The 12,836-nt window shown below is 50.3% G+C and overlaps 1 protein-coding gene across 1 annotated transcript in view; it reads left to right on the top strand.

Annotated features, from left to right (window-relative positions):
* Window positions 1-12,836, top strand: part of LOC147736957 (NACHT, LRR and PYD domains-containing protein 12-like) — a 663,764-nt gene that overhangs the window by 77,956 nt on the left and 572,972 nt on the right. Inside the window, exons 3-4 of the mRNA XM_086922399.1 lie at window positions 260-1,962; window positions 7,796-7,869. Of these exons, the coding sequence (XP_086778525.1) occupies window positions 260-1,962; window positions 7,796-7,869 (1,777 nt within the window). The remainder of the gene's footprint in view (window positions 1-259; window positions 1,963-7,795; window positions 7,870-12,836) is intronic.

The raw sequence follows: 12,836 nt of genomic DNA, 5'->3' as shown, positions 1-12,836 counted from the left end.
GGGAGTGTGCTCCCTCCTACATCTGCATCACTTGTAGAACAGTCCCTTGTAAATTGAATTGTTAAACGCTGACCCAGGATGGTTCTGCCTTTTATTTTCTGTCTGCTCTGTCTTTGCTGGCGCCAGGAGTTCCTTTGGGGCAGCAGTTTGTAAATTTCTAAAGACAAAGAAACTGAAATATCCTTCCACAAGTTGCTTTGCTGATGTTTTTGAATTTGAATCTGTGTCCATGAGATAGTGACCATGTTCTGATTCTCAGATTTCAGGAGGAGATACATGGAGCATGTTGTAGAGCGGTACAGATGGATGGAAGACAGGAACGCCCGGGTGGGTGAGAGGGTCCCATTGAAGAAAAGGTACACACAGCTGATGATTGTCCAGAAGCACCGTGATGAGGAGGAGCGTCAGCACGAGATCATGTCCTGTGGAAAGAAGCACGCTAAGATGATGGATGGCCTGGCCTACAAGCACTACATTGGTTTAGACGCTCTCTTCGATCCCATGAAGGACGGGCTCAGACCCAGGACCATAGTCCTGCAGGGACCAGCGGGCATCGGGAAGACCATGACAGCCCAAAAACTCATGCTGGACTGGGCTCAAGGAGAGCTCTACCAGAAACAGTTTGGGTACGCGTTCTACCTCAGATGCAGAGACATCACTGAAGTCAAGAACCACACAAGTCTCATTGATGTGATTGCAGCCGGGTGCCCGGATAGGATGATACCAAGGAGCGCGCTGCCCGCTGACTCCAGCAAGATACTGCTCATCCTTGATGGCTTTGATGAGCTGAAGTTCTCTCTCGACTTGAAGGAGGACCAGCACTGTAGTGATCCGCGTCAGAAGAATCCCATGGAAGTTACTCTGAGTAACCTGTTCAGAAGAAATATCCTGCCGGGGTGCACCATCATCATCACCACACGTCCGACGGCTCTGGAACGGCTCAAGGAGTGCATAAAGGCTGATCTTTGCACTGAGATAATGGGATTTACAGAAAAGGACAGGAAGGCTTACTTCAAGGGTTTCTTTGGCAATGATAAACAGGCATCGCGAGCCCTTGCCGTGGTGAAAGACAACGACACTCTGTACACCATGTGCTTCCTCCCCATCGTCTGCTGGATTGTGTGCACTGTCATGAAGCAGCAGCTGGACAGACGCCAGGACATTGCTAATTCTTCAAAGACCACAACATCAGTCTATTTGTTCTTCTTGTCTACTTTGTTGAGGGACCACAGTGATGCTTCCGTAGAGACCATGCGAAGGAGCCTGAAGAAGCTCTGCTCCCTGGCACTCAATGGCGTCTTTGAGCAGAGAATCCTCTTCGATGAGGAGGACCTTAGAAAGTTTGGCCTCGAAGTGTCAGACATCCAGTCGCTGTTTCTGAATCAGACCATCTTCCCCCAAGACATTGACGTCTACTCAGCCTACAGCTTCATCCACCTCAGCTTTCAGGAGTTTTTTGCAGCCCTGTTCTACATCCTTGACTTGGATGTGGGCTCACTAAACCCTCAGAGAGATTTAAAGCAATTATTGAAGGAATATAGTGAGGAGACAACAGGCCATTTAATGCTAACGGTGCGATTCCTATGTGGCCTGATCAACAAGGACCAAGTGCGCCATGTGGAGAAAATCCTAGGGTGTAAAATATCTCACAGCACCAGAGCTGGCCTGGTAGCGTGGCTTCAACAGCCAAAAGAGGAAAGACTGCTACTGGATGCTTTCCACTGCTTGCATGAGACTCAAGATGAAGAGATCATTTCCAGGGCCATGGACAATATTCAGAGCATTAAAATAGAATCGAACGATTATAGTATAGTCAATTTGAAAGCGATTTCATTTTGCTTAAAGCATTGCCATGGAGACAAGACTCTCGAAATGTCAGGCATATACTTCGGACCAAAAGCTCAAGAAATCATGAGTACCGGGGTGATAAATTGCTCTACTCTCAGGTATGTGCCTCTGTATGTTACCCATAAATGTTTTATGTGTAGGTGTGTGGCTCTGTGTGTTACATGTAAATGTTTGTGTTAAACCTCAGACTCTACATTCATTTTTGTGCCTCTTTGTGTTAAACCTTCAGACTCTACATTCAGTTTTGTGCCTGTGTTTGTTCCCTATTCTATGCCTGTCAAACCCTGTTAGAGGGGCCACGGAACAAGAAGGGGCCCCCTGTCTTCAGCCTTTGAGGGTGGGATTGTTTGCCTGTGATGTCCCCGGGTCTATTCAACAGTGGTTCTACAAACTGAGTCAACTGCAACCCCGTCAGCACTTGACTCTCCATGGTAGTTCTGGCGACAAGTCTCAGGCTCTCCGTTGAGGTATGGTGTGGGTGCTTGAAGATCAGAACTAAAACATCAGCCATCAGCACAATAACTTACTACCCAACCCAGTGCTTTACTTTGATGAAGAAAAGGTACTTTAAGACACATATCAAAGCTAATATTACACACAACAGGTGCAATTACTTTCCTAGCACTTGGCCTACTGTGCTTGTAAGGCCCTGGGCTTCCTTCCTCCTTTTCCACGATGTCCCTCCTTCATTTTACTAAACAGGTCCCCCTCTCAGGTTTGCATTCCAAGGCCGGTATCAAGGTCCGGTTGCAGATTACCCCTTGCAAACATTTGTGCACTTCCAAAATGCTCCCTGTTTCTTAGTTCTCACCCTAGCAGTGTTACTTCAGTCCTTTTTAAGCAGTCAGTGGGGGCCTGCAGCATGCTTCCTTCTTGCACCCTCTTGTGGTAGGGGACATTGGTGAAACAAAATCCCCCACAGGACCACATGGTGCGTGGGGTCCTGAGCTCTGGGGGTCCCCTCCCACACTGGCAGGTTCCTGGCCTAAGAACTCCAGACTGGGTCCAGAGCATAGGTGGCCCACTACATGTACTTTGCAGGGGACCCCCTCAAGTTTCTTTACGTCATTGGTAGGAGACACCCCAGCTGGAGATGCCTCCTCCATTGTGTAGTTCCCTAATTGGAGCCCTGGGTGTGCTTCATTCATTCATTCATTCATTGGGTCGTTCTCTAATTGGAGCCCTGTGTGTGCTTCATTCAGTCATTGGGTCTTTCTCTAATTGGAGCCCTGGGTGTGCTTCATTCAATCATTCATTGGTCCGTTCTCTATTTGGAGCCCTGGGTGTGCTTCATTCAGTCATTGGGTCTTTCTCTAATTGGAGCCTGGGTGGGCTTCATTCATTCATTCATTGGGTCGTTCTCTAATTGGAGCCCTGGGTGTGCTTCATTCATTCATTCATTGGGTCGTTCTCTAATTGGAGCCCTGGGTGTGCTTCATTCATTCATTGGGTCGTTCTCTAATTGGAGCCCTGGGTGGGCTTCATTCATTCATTCATTGGGTCGTTCTCTAATTGGAGCCCTGGGTGGGTGTTCATTCATTCATTCATTGGGTCGTTCTCTAATTGGAGCCCTGGGTGTGCTTCATTCATTCATTCATTGGGTCGTTCTCTAATTGGAGCCCTGGGTGTGCTTCATTCATTCATTCATTGGGTCATTCTCTAATTGGAGCCCTGGGTGTGCTTCATTCATTCATTGGGTCGTTCTCTTACTGGAGCCCTGGGTGTGCTTCATTCATTCATCCATTGGGTCGTTCTCTAATTGGAGCCCTGTGTGTGCTTCATTCATTCATTCATTGGGTCGTTCTCTAATTGGAGCCCTGTGTGTGCTTCATTCATTCATCCATTGGGTCGTTCTCTAATTGGAGCCCTGTGTGTGCTTCATTCATTCATTCATTTGGTCGTTCTCTAATTGGAGCCCTGGGTGAGCTTCATTCATTCATTCATTGGGTCGTTCTCTTACTGGAGCCCTGGGTGTGCTTCATTCATTCATTCATTGGGTCGTTCTCTAATTGGAGATCTGGGTGTGCTTCATTCATTCATTCATTGGGTCATTCTCTAATTGGAGCCCTGGGTGTGCTTCATTCATTCATTGGGTCATTCTCTAATTGGAGCCCTGGGTGTGCTTCATTCATTCATTGGGTCGTTCTCTAATTGCAGCCCTGGGTGTGCTTCATTCATTCATTCATTGGGTCGTTCTCTAATTGCAGCCCTGGGTGTGCTTCATTCATTCATTCATTGGGTCGTTGTCTAATTGCAGCCCTGGGTGTGCTTCATTCATTCATTCATTGGGTCGTTCTCTAATTGGAGATCTGGGTGGGCTTCATTCATTCATTCATTGGGTCATTCTCTTATTGGAGCCCTGTGTGCTTCATTCATTCATTCATTGGGTCATTCTCTAATTGGAGCCCTGTGTGTGCTTCATTCATTCATTCATTGGGTCATTCTCTAATTGGAGCCCTGGGTCTGCTTCATTCAGTCATTGGGTCATTCTCTAATTGGAGCCCTGTGTGTGCTTCATTCATTCATTGGGTCATTCTCTAATTGGAGCCCTGGGTCTGCTTCATTCATTCATTGGGTCATTCTCTAATTGGAGCCCTGTGTGTGCTTCATTCATTCATTCATTGGGTCATTCTCTAATTGGAGCCCTGGGTGTGCTTCATTCATTCATTCATTGGGTCATTCTCTAATTGGAGCCCTGGGTCTGCTTCATTCATTCATTGGGTCATTCTCTAATTGGAGCCCTGGGTCTGCTTCATTCATTCATTGGGTCATTCTCTAATTGGAGCTCTATGTGTGCTTCATTCATTCATTGGGTCGTTCTCTCATTGGAGCCCAGTGAGTGCTTCATTCATTCATTGGGTCGTTCTCTAATTGGAGCCCTGGGTGTGCTTCATTCATTCATTGGGTCGTTCTCTAATTGGAGCCCTGGGTGGGCTTCATTCATTCATTCATTGGGTCATTCTCTTATTGGAGCCCTGTGTGCTTCATTCATTCATTCATTGGGTCATTCTCTAATTGGAGCCCTGTGTGTGCTTCATTCATTCATTCATTGGGTCGTTCTCTAATTGGAGCCCTGGGTGTGCTTCATTCATTCATTCATTGGGTCGTTCTCTAATTGGAGCCCTGGGTGTGCTTCATTCATTCATTGGGTCGTTCTCTTACTGGAGCCCTGGGTGTGCTTCATTCATTCATTCATTGGGTCATTCTCTAATTGGAGCCCTGGGTGGGCTTCATTCATTCATTCATTGGGTCGTTCTCTAATTGGAGCCCTGGGTGGGCTTCATTCATTCATTTATTGGGCCATTCTCTTATTGGAGCCCTGTGTGCTTCATTCATTCATTCATTGGGTCATTCTCTAATTGGAGCCCTGTGTGTGCTTCATTCATTCATTCATTGGGTCATTCTCTTATTGGAGCCCTGTGTGCTTCATTCATTCATTCATTGGGTCATTCTCTAATTGGAGCCCTGTGTGTGCTTCATTCATTCATTCATTGGGTCGTTCTCTAATTGGAGCCCTGTGTGTGCTTCATTAATTCATTCATTGGGTCGTTCTCTAATTGGAGCCCTGGGTGTGCTTCATTCATTCATTGGGTCGTTCTCTTACTGGAGCCCTGGGTGTGCTTCATTCATTCATTCATTGGGTCATTCTCTAATTGGAGCCCTGGGTGTGCTTCATTCATTCATTCATTGGGTCATTCTCTTATTGGATCCCTGTGTGCTTCATTCATTCATTCATTGGGTCATTCTCTAATTGGAGCCCTGTGTGTGCTTCATTCATTCATTCATTCGGTCATTCTCTAATTGGAGCCCTGGGTCTGCTTCATTCAGTCATTGGGTCATTCTCTAATTGGAGCCCTGTGTGTGCTTCATTCATTCATTGGGTCATTCTCTAATTGGAGCCCTGTGTGTGCTTCATTCATTCATTCATTGGGTCATTCTCTAATTGGAGCCCTGTGTGTGCTTCATTCATTCATTCATTGGGTCGTTCTCTAATTGGAGCCCTGTGTGTGCTTCATTCATTCATTCATTGGGTCGTTCTCTAATTGGAGCCCTGGGTGTGCTTCATTCATTCATTGGGTCGTTCTCTTACTGGAGCCCTGGGTGTGCTTCATTCATTCATTCATTGGGTCATTCTCTAATTGGAGCCCTGGGTGTGCTTCATTCATTCATTCATTGGGTCATTCTCTTATTGGAGCCCTGTGTGCTTCATTCATTCATTCATTGGGTCGTTCTCTTACTGGAGCCCTGGGTGTGCTTCATTCATTCATTCATTGGGTCATTCTCTAATTGGAGCCCTGGGTGTGCTTCATTCATTCATTCATTGGGTCATTCTCTTATTGGAGGCCTGTGTGCTTCATTCATTCATTCATTGGGTCATTCTCTAATTGGAGCCCTGTGTGTGCTTCATTCATTCATTCATTGGGTCATTCTCTAATTGGAGCCCTGGGTCTGCTTCATTCAGTCATTGGGTCATTCTCTAATTGGAGCCCTGTGTGTGCTTCATTCATTCATTGGGTCATTCTCTAATTGGAGCCCTGTGTGTGCTTCATTCATTCATTCATTGGGTCATTCTCTAATTGGAGCCCTGTGTGTGCTTCATTCATTCATTCATTGGGTCGTTCTCTAATTGGAGCCCTGTGTGTGCTTCATTCATTCATTCATTGGGTCGTTCTCTAATTGGAGCCCTGGGTGTGCTTCATTCATTCATTGGGTCGTTCTCTTACTGGAGCCCTGGGTGTGCTTCATTCATTCATTCATTGGGTCATTCTCTAATTGGAGCCCTGGGTGTGCTTCATTCATTCATTCATTGGGTCATTCTCTTATTGGAGCCCTGTGTGCTTCATTCATTCATTCATTGGGTCGTTCTCTTACTGGAGCCCTGGGTGTGCTTCATTCATTCATTCATTGGGTCATTCTCTAATTGGAGCCCTGGGTGTGCTTCATTCATTCATTCATTGGGTCATTCTCTTATTGGAGCCCTGTGTGCTTCATTCATTCATTCATTGGGTCATTCTCTAATTGGAGCCCTGTGTGTGCTTCATTCATTCATTCATTGGGTCATTCTCTGATTGGAGCCCTGGGTCTGCTTCATTCAGTCATTGGGTCATTCTCTAATTGGAGCCCTGTGTGTGCTTCATTCATTTATTGGGTCATTCTCTAATTGGAGCCCTGTGTGTGCTTCATTCATTCATTCATTGGGTCGTTCTCTAATTGGAGCCCTGTGTGTGCTTCATTCATTCATTCATTGGGTCGTTCTCTAATTGGAGCACTGGGTGTGCTTCATTCATTCATTGGGTCGTTCTCTTACTGGAGCCCTGGGTGTGCTTCATTCATTGGGTCATTCTCTAATTGGAGCCCTGGGTGTGCTTCATTCATTCATTCATTGGGTCATTCTCTTATTGGAGCCCTGGGTGTGCTTCATTCATTCATTCATTGGGTCGTTCTCTAATTGCAGCCCTGGGTGTGCTTCATTCATTCATTGGGTCGTTCTCTAATTGGAGCCCTGGGTGTGCTTCATTCATTCAGTAACCTCTGCCCTGACCCCTGCCCTGACGCCTGCCCTGACCCCTGAGTTGACCCCTGCACTGACCCCTGCACTGACCCCTGCATTGACCCTGCCCTGACCCTTGCTCTGACCCCTGCCCTGACCCCTGCCCTGACCCCTGACGTGACCCCTGCACTGACCCCTACACTGACCCCTGCACTGACCCCTGCACTGACCCCTGCCCTGACCCCTGACGTGACCCCTGCACTGACCCCTACACTGACCCCTGACCTGACCCCTGACCTGAGCCCTGCCCTGACCCCTGCACTGACCCCTATCCTGACCCCTGCACTGACCCCTGCACCCACCTCTGAGGCTCATGGCTGTTCTTTCCTCCACAGATTCAGGAGCTGTGAGATGAAGGATGAGGTTATTCGATCTTATACTTTCTCCTTTTTCAAGAAGAGGCTAGAGCCAGAGGTGTCCGTGCTGTGCGCGGCGCTGACGGACCCGCGGAGCCGCCTCAAGGAGCTCAGGTGAGTCCAGAGTCTTTCTTCCTTAGGTCCCTGGGGAGGTGGGGGGGTTATGTCATTCTCACCGAGACCATGTTAGGTTCAGACTAACCCTGGGCGTAGTTTGCGTAGCAGCCCTACAGTAGCTTCACGTAGCATACTTTGAACTTCACGTAGTACACGTAGTCTGCGTAGCGTAGCTGATGACACTGTGTACTTGTCTGTTACGATAAAATAAGTATATCTATCTTTATATGCTAAAGTGCATAGTACTTTCACAAAAGTGAAACTGAAAAATTAGCAAGCAGTGAGACAGGTGATGATTTTGGGATCCTCCCTAACCTAGGGGGAGTACCAAACAGATGCCTTGAAAACGCAAGCATTTACAATGCAATAGGTCTCGGGTTAATTAAGTTTGAGCTCTTGGCATTGCTTAATATTGCAACACCAATTGCACCAAAAGCCTTTAAATTGTAGGCCAAGAAAAGTGTATTTATTTTTGTAGCAGGGGTGGCATGCTGCGCTTTTGATGAATATGTTTGAAAGTAAAGTGCGCCATACTGCGATTGCTACAATAGTTATTTGTGGGTGCGTTAACAATTGATGTGTACAATTTGTTCAGACTTACCGCCTGTCTGCCGTCTCCTAGCACCCAGCAGCATCACGCAGCAGTATGTTGAAAGGAAGGAGCTATCTGCTTCTAAATCTAATACCACGTTAAAATGTGCGAATGCCAAAAACAAACGCGGGTTGTGATCTTGTAGGCTAAGGTAAGCATTTTTGCTCTATTGCTTGTTAGCAAATCGGGCTTGTCGTACAGCCTGCACAACAGATGCGTTTTTAGAACAAAGCTGACGGAGCAGTCAGTGCATGACCAGAATAGAAGTAAACTTGCATACAGTTCCGTGATTTCTGCTCTCGCTCTGTGCGGGGATATTTGAAAGGAGAGGCGCTTTCACTGGTGCAGTGTGCGCCTCTGGGTATGCACACAGACACATACTCTCTTGCGCTCTGTCACACACCCATACACATGCACTCTCACATCACATACACACAAACACACACTGACTGTGCTGGGGCAGGGCACAGGACATGCCGCTCTCGCCTTGAGACTCCATAGTGTCAGAGCGCATGTAACCCGGGACAGGAGTGCATGTGTTCCTCGAGCTGGGACTGCTTTTAAATAAAAGGAGAGGCGCGTGCACTGGTGCAGTGTGCGCCTCTGGGTATGCACACAGACACATACTCTCTCGCGGGTGGTAAAACGTACCCTTCTGCAGTGCTGTCAGCTTATTCGTGCTGGATGCTTCCCTGCTTAATTTGTGGAGGTGTGTGTATGAGTATATGCATGCACGTGTGCGCACGTGTGTGTGCCTGCGTGAGTGTGTGTTCATGCTTGCGTGTTTGTGTGTGGGTGTGTGTGCGCGCATGTTTGCATTTGTATGTGTGTGTGTGCGTGAGTATGTGTGTAGGGGGGGTGGTGCTGTTATAAGTGTGGGGGGCACCTCGGCTGTTCCTTGGTTCTGTGGGGGGGCGGTGCTGTTATAAGTGTGGGGGGCACCTCGGCTGTTCCTTGGTTCTGCAAGGGGGCGGTGCTGTTATAAGTGTGGGGGGCACCTCGGCTGTTCCTTGGTTCTGCGGGGGGGGCGGTGCTGTTATAAGTGTGGGGGGCACCTCGGCTGTTCCCTGGTTCTGCGGGGGGGGTGCTGTTATAAGTGTGGGGGGCACCTCAGCTATTCCTTGGTTCTGGGGGGGTGGTGCTGTTATAAGTGTGGGGGGCACCTCGGCTGTTCCTTGGTTCTGCGGGGGGGCGGTGCTGTTATAAGTGTGGGGGGCACCTCGGCTGTTCCTTGGTTCTGCGGGGGGGGTGCTGTTATAAGTGTGGGGGGCACCTCAGCTATTCCTTGGTTCTGGGGGGGTGGTGCTGTTATAAGTGTGGGGGGCACCTCGGCTGTTCCTTGGTTCTGCAGGGGGGCGGTGCTGTTATAAGTGTGGGGGGCACCTCGGCTGTTCCTTGGTTCTGCGGGGGGGGTGCTGTTATAAGTGTGGGGGGCACCTCAGCTATTCCTTGGTTCTGGGGGGGTGGTGCTGTTATAAGTGTGGGGGGCACCTCGGCTGTTCCTTGGTTCTGCGGGGGGCGGTGCTGTTATAAGTGTGGGGGGCACCTCGGCTGTTCCTTGGTTCTGCAGGGGGGCGGTGCTGTTATAAGTGTGGGGGGCACCTCGGCTGTTCCTTGGTTCTGGGGGGGTGGTGCTGTTATAAGTGTGGGGGGCACCTCGGCTGTTCCTTGGTTCTGTGGGGGGGGCGGTGCTGTTATAAGTGTGGGGGGCACCTCGGCTGTTCCTTGGTTCTGCAAGGGGGCGGTGCTGTTATAAGTGTGGGGGGCACCTCGGCTGTTCCTTGGTTCTGCGGGGGGGCGGTGCTGTTATAAGTGTGGGGGGCACCTCGGCTGTTCCCTGGTTCTGCGGGGGGGGTGCTGTTATAAGTGTGGGGGGCACCTCAGCTATTCCTTGGTTCTGGGGGGGTGGTGCTGTTATAAGTGTGGGGGGCACCTCGGCTGTTCCTTGGTTCTGCGGGGGGGCGGTGCTGTTATAAGTGTGGGGGGCACCTCGGCTGTTCCTTTCTTGTTTCTGGCAGGGGAAGGGGCCTCAGTGGGTTCTTGGCTCTGGGGGGTTATTGATATGTGTGTGTTGGGGGGGGCCATTTGAGTCCTGCTGCTACAGGTTGTCGGTTCTGCATGGGGGAGCAGCAGGATCGAGGCTGGGGTGTGGACTGGACGAAGGAGCCTTTCGGGGATACAGGTGCCCGTTCTTCAGCTGGGGGGGGCTGGGTGAGGACGGAGAGCAGTGTGGAGAGGCTCTCATTGCCAGGGGCTGCAGGAAGAGTGCGCCTCCAGGGGTGTGGGGCCTCTTGAAGTGCAACATGTGTTGCTTCTGCGAGAGATACGATTGTATGTAAAGGGGCTTGAATTCACGGCGGAGGGGCGGCTTAATACTCAATGCAGAAAATGTGCTTTATGCGGGACTCGCCAAGAGGAGGCGCTTGCTTTTGGGAAAGGGTGCAATGGGGGGGGGGGTAGGATGGAGGAGAGGTCAGCAGCGGCAGAGTCGCCTTCGGGGGAGGCAGGGCTGGGGGCTCGCCATGGGACAGTGAAAGGATGCCAAGAGGAGGTGCTTTCTTTTGGGAAAGGGTGCAAGGGGAGAGGTGAGGTGGAGGGTAAGGAGAGAGACAGGTGGAGGGTGAGGAGAGAGACAGGTGGAGGGTGAGCAGAGACAGGGGTGGAGGGTGAGGAGAGACAGGGGTGGAGGGTGAGCAGAGACAGGGGTGGAGGGTGAGGAGAGACAGGGGTGGAGGGTGAGGAGAGACAGAGGTGGAGGGTGAGGAGAGACCAAGGTGGAGGGTGAGGTGAGACAGAGGTGGAAGGGAGTCAGAAGTAGAGGTGAGGAGAGACAGAGGTGAGGGGGGGAGACAAGGGGAGAGGTATCACTTTCACCTCCTCTCCTAGTGTAAGGTAACGTCCCCTCTCCACCGGTCCTGGCGGGGCCGAGAGCAGATCCCGAACTGAGTTCCGAGCAGGGGAGGTAGTGTGTGTGAGTTAAGGAGGAGCCCCGCCCCTTAGACTGTCCTAGGGAAGCAGCTGCGGAGAATGGAGGTGCGAGGACTGAGGAGGCGGATGAAGAGATGTAAATAGATTTCTGTCCTGGCTGTACTCACCACCAAAACAATAAGTAAGGGACAGGGCACGGGGAGGCCAGGAGGCAAACTCCACCCACTCCCGCAGGGCAGTACTGTACTCAGTCACCTCCCAGTACAGTAGAAAGACACGGTGTCCGAGCAATGGCCTCTCCGTGTGTCTGCCCTTACCTCTGTACTAGTTCCTCCCCAGCCTACAGTCCAGAGGAGACAAAACACATTTCTAAGAATTCTCCCCGCATGCCCTATTAATGAAAACAAACTGGTCTGGGTCATGCAGCGCTGCAGGGTACAACTGTGCAAACCCAGGCCTCCATTTCTCAACCACGCCCAACTACCTGAGTTACAACACTAGCCCAAAGGTAAGTTACAAAACAGATCTGAAGTCCAAAAGCAACCAGGTGCATTGAGGGATTTGTAGTTTTTCCCTTTCCTTTATTTTGAAAGCTTCGTTAACAGATATTAGAACGAAGAATAAACTGGCAGGTACTGTTAAGGTTGTTAGGATCACTTCACTTCACTACCACACAGCCCATTCATTGAACACCTCCACAAGGCAGGGCACCCTAGTTTCTGCTGTTTACCACCCCTTGCATGTCAGAGCTAGACACTAGTCAGCGTGTTATTTGTTTATTTTGCGGTTTTACTTAGCACGTCCTCGAGCCGGTGGCCATAGCAAACAGGCAACGAAAGGTGCTGGATGAACAAGTGCCAAGCTCGAGGCATCCTGCACTTCCGCGAGATATGAGGGCAATACACAAATCCTGGGGAAGGTGAGCACATGAGTGACATGTTGCAGGCGGGGGCATTTGCATGCGGCGTGCGCTGACAAGCACATAAGCTCCGGCAAGGCAGACGCGCACACGCACTTCTAGAAATATCAGACCGTATGTGCAGTGGCTGAGGTTCTTCACGGCGGCGGCGATGACGAGGAAGCCATGGGGAGCGTGTGCAGTGGCTGAGGTTCTTCACGGCGGCGGCGATGACGAGGAAGCCATGGGGAGCGTGTGCAGTTGCTGAGGATCTTCACGGCGGCGGCGATGACGAGGAAGCCATGGGGAGCGTGTGCAGTGGCTGAGGTTCTTCACGGCGGCGGCGATGACGAGGAAGCCATGGGGAGCGTGTGCAGTTGCTGAGGATCTTCACGGCGGCGGCGATGACGAGGAAGCCATGGGGAGCGTGTGCAGTGGCTGAGGTTCTTCACGGCGGCGGCGATGACGAGGAAGCCATGGGGAGCGTGTGCAGTGGCTGAGGATCTTCACGGCGGCGGTAAAACTGAAAGCACGGTGAGAGCGCAC

Source organism: Lissotriton vulgaris, chromosome 1_1 (genome assembly GCF_964263255.1).
Source record: "Lissotriton vulgaris chromosome 1_1, aLisVul1.2, whole genome shotgun sequence".
Taxonomy (NCBI): domain Eukaryota; kingdom Metazoa; phylum Chordata; class Amphibia; order Caudata; family Salamandridae; genus Lissotriton; species Lissotriton vulgaris.
The sequence above is the reverse complement of the archived record's forward strand: the minus strand, read 5'-3'. Positions and strand labels throughout refer to the sequence as shown.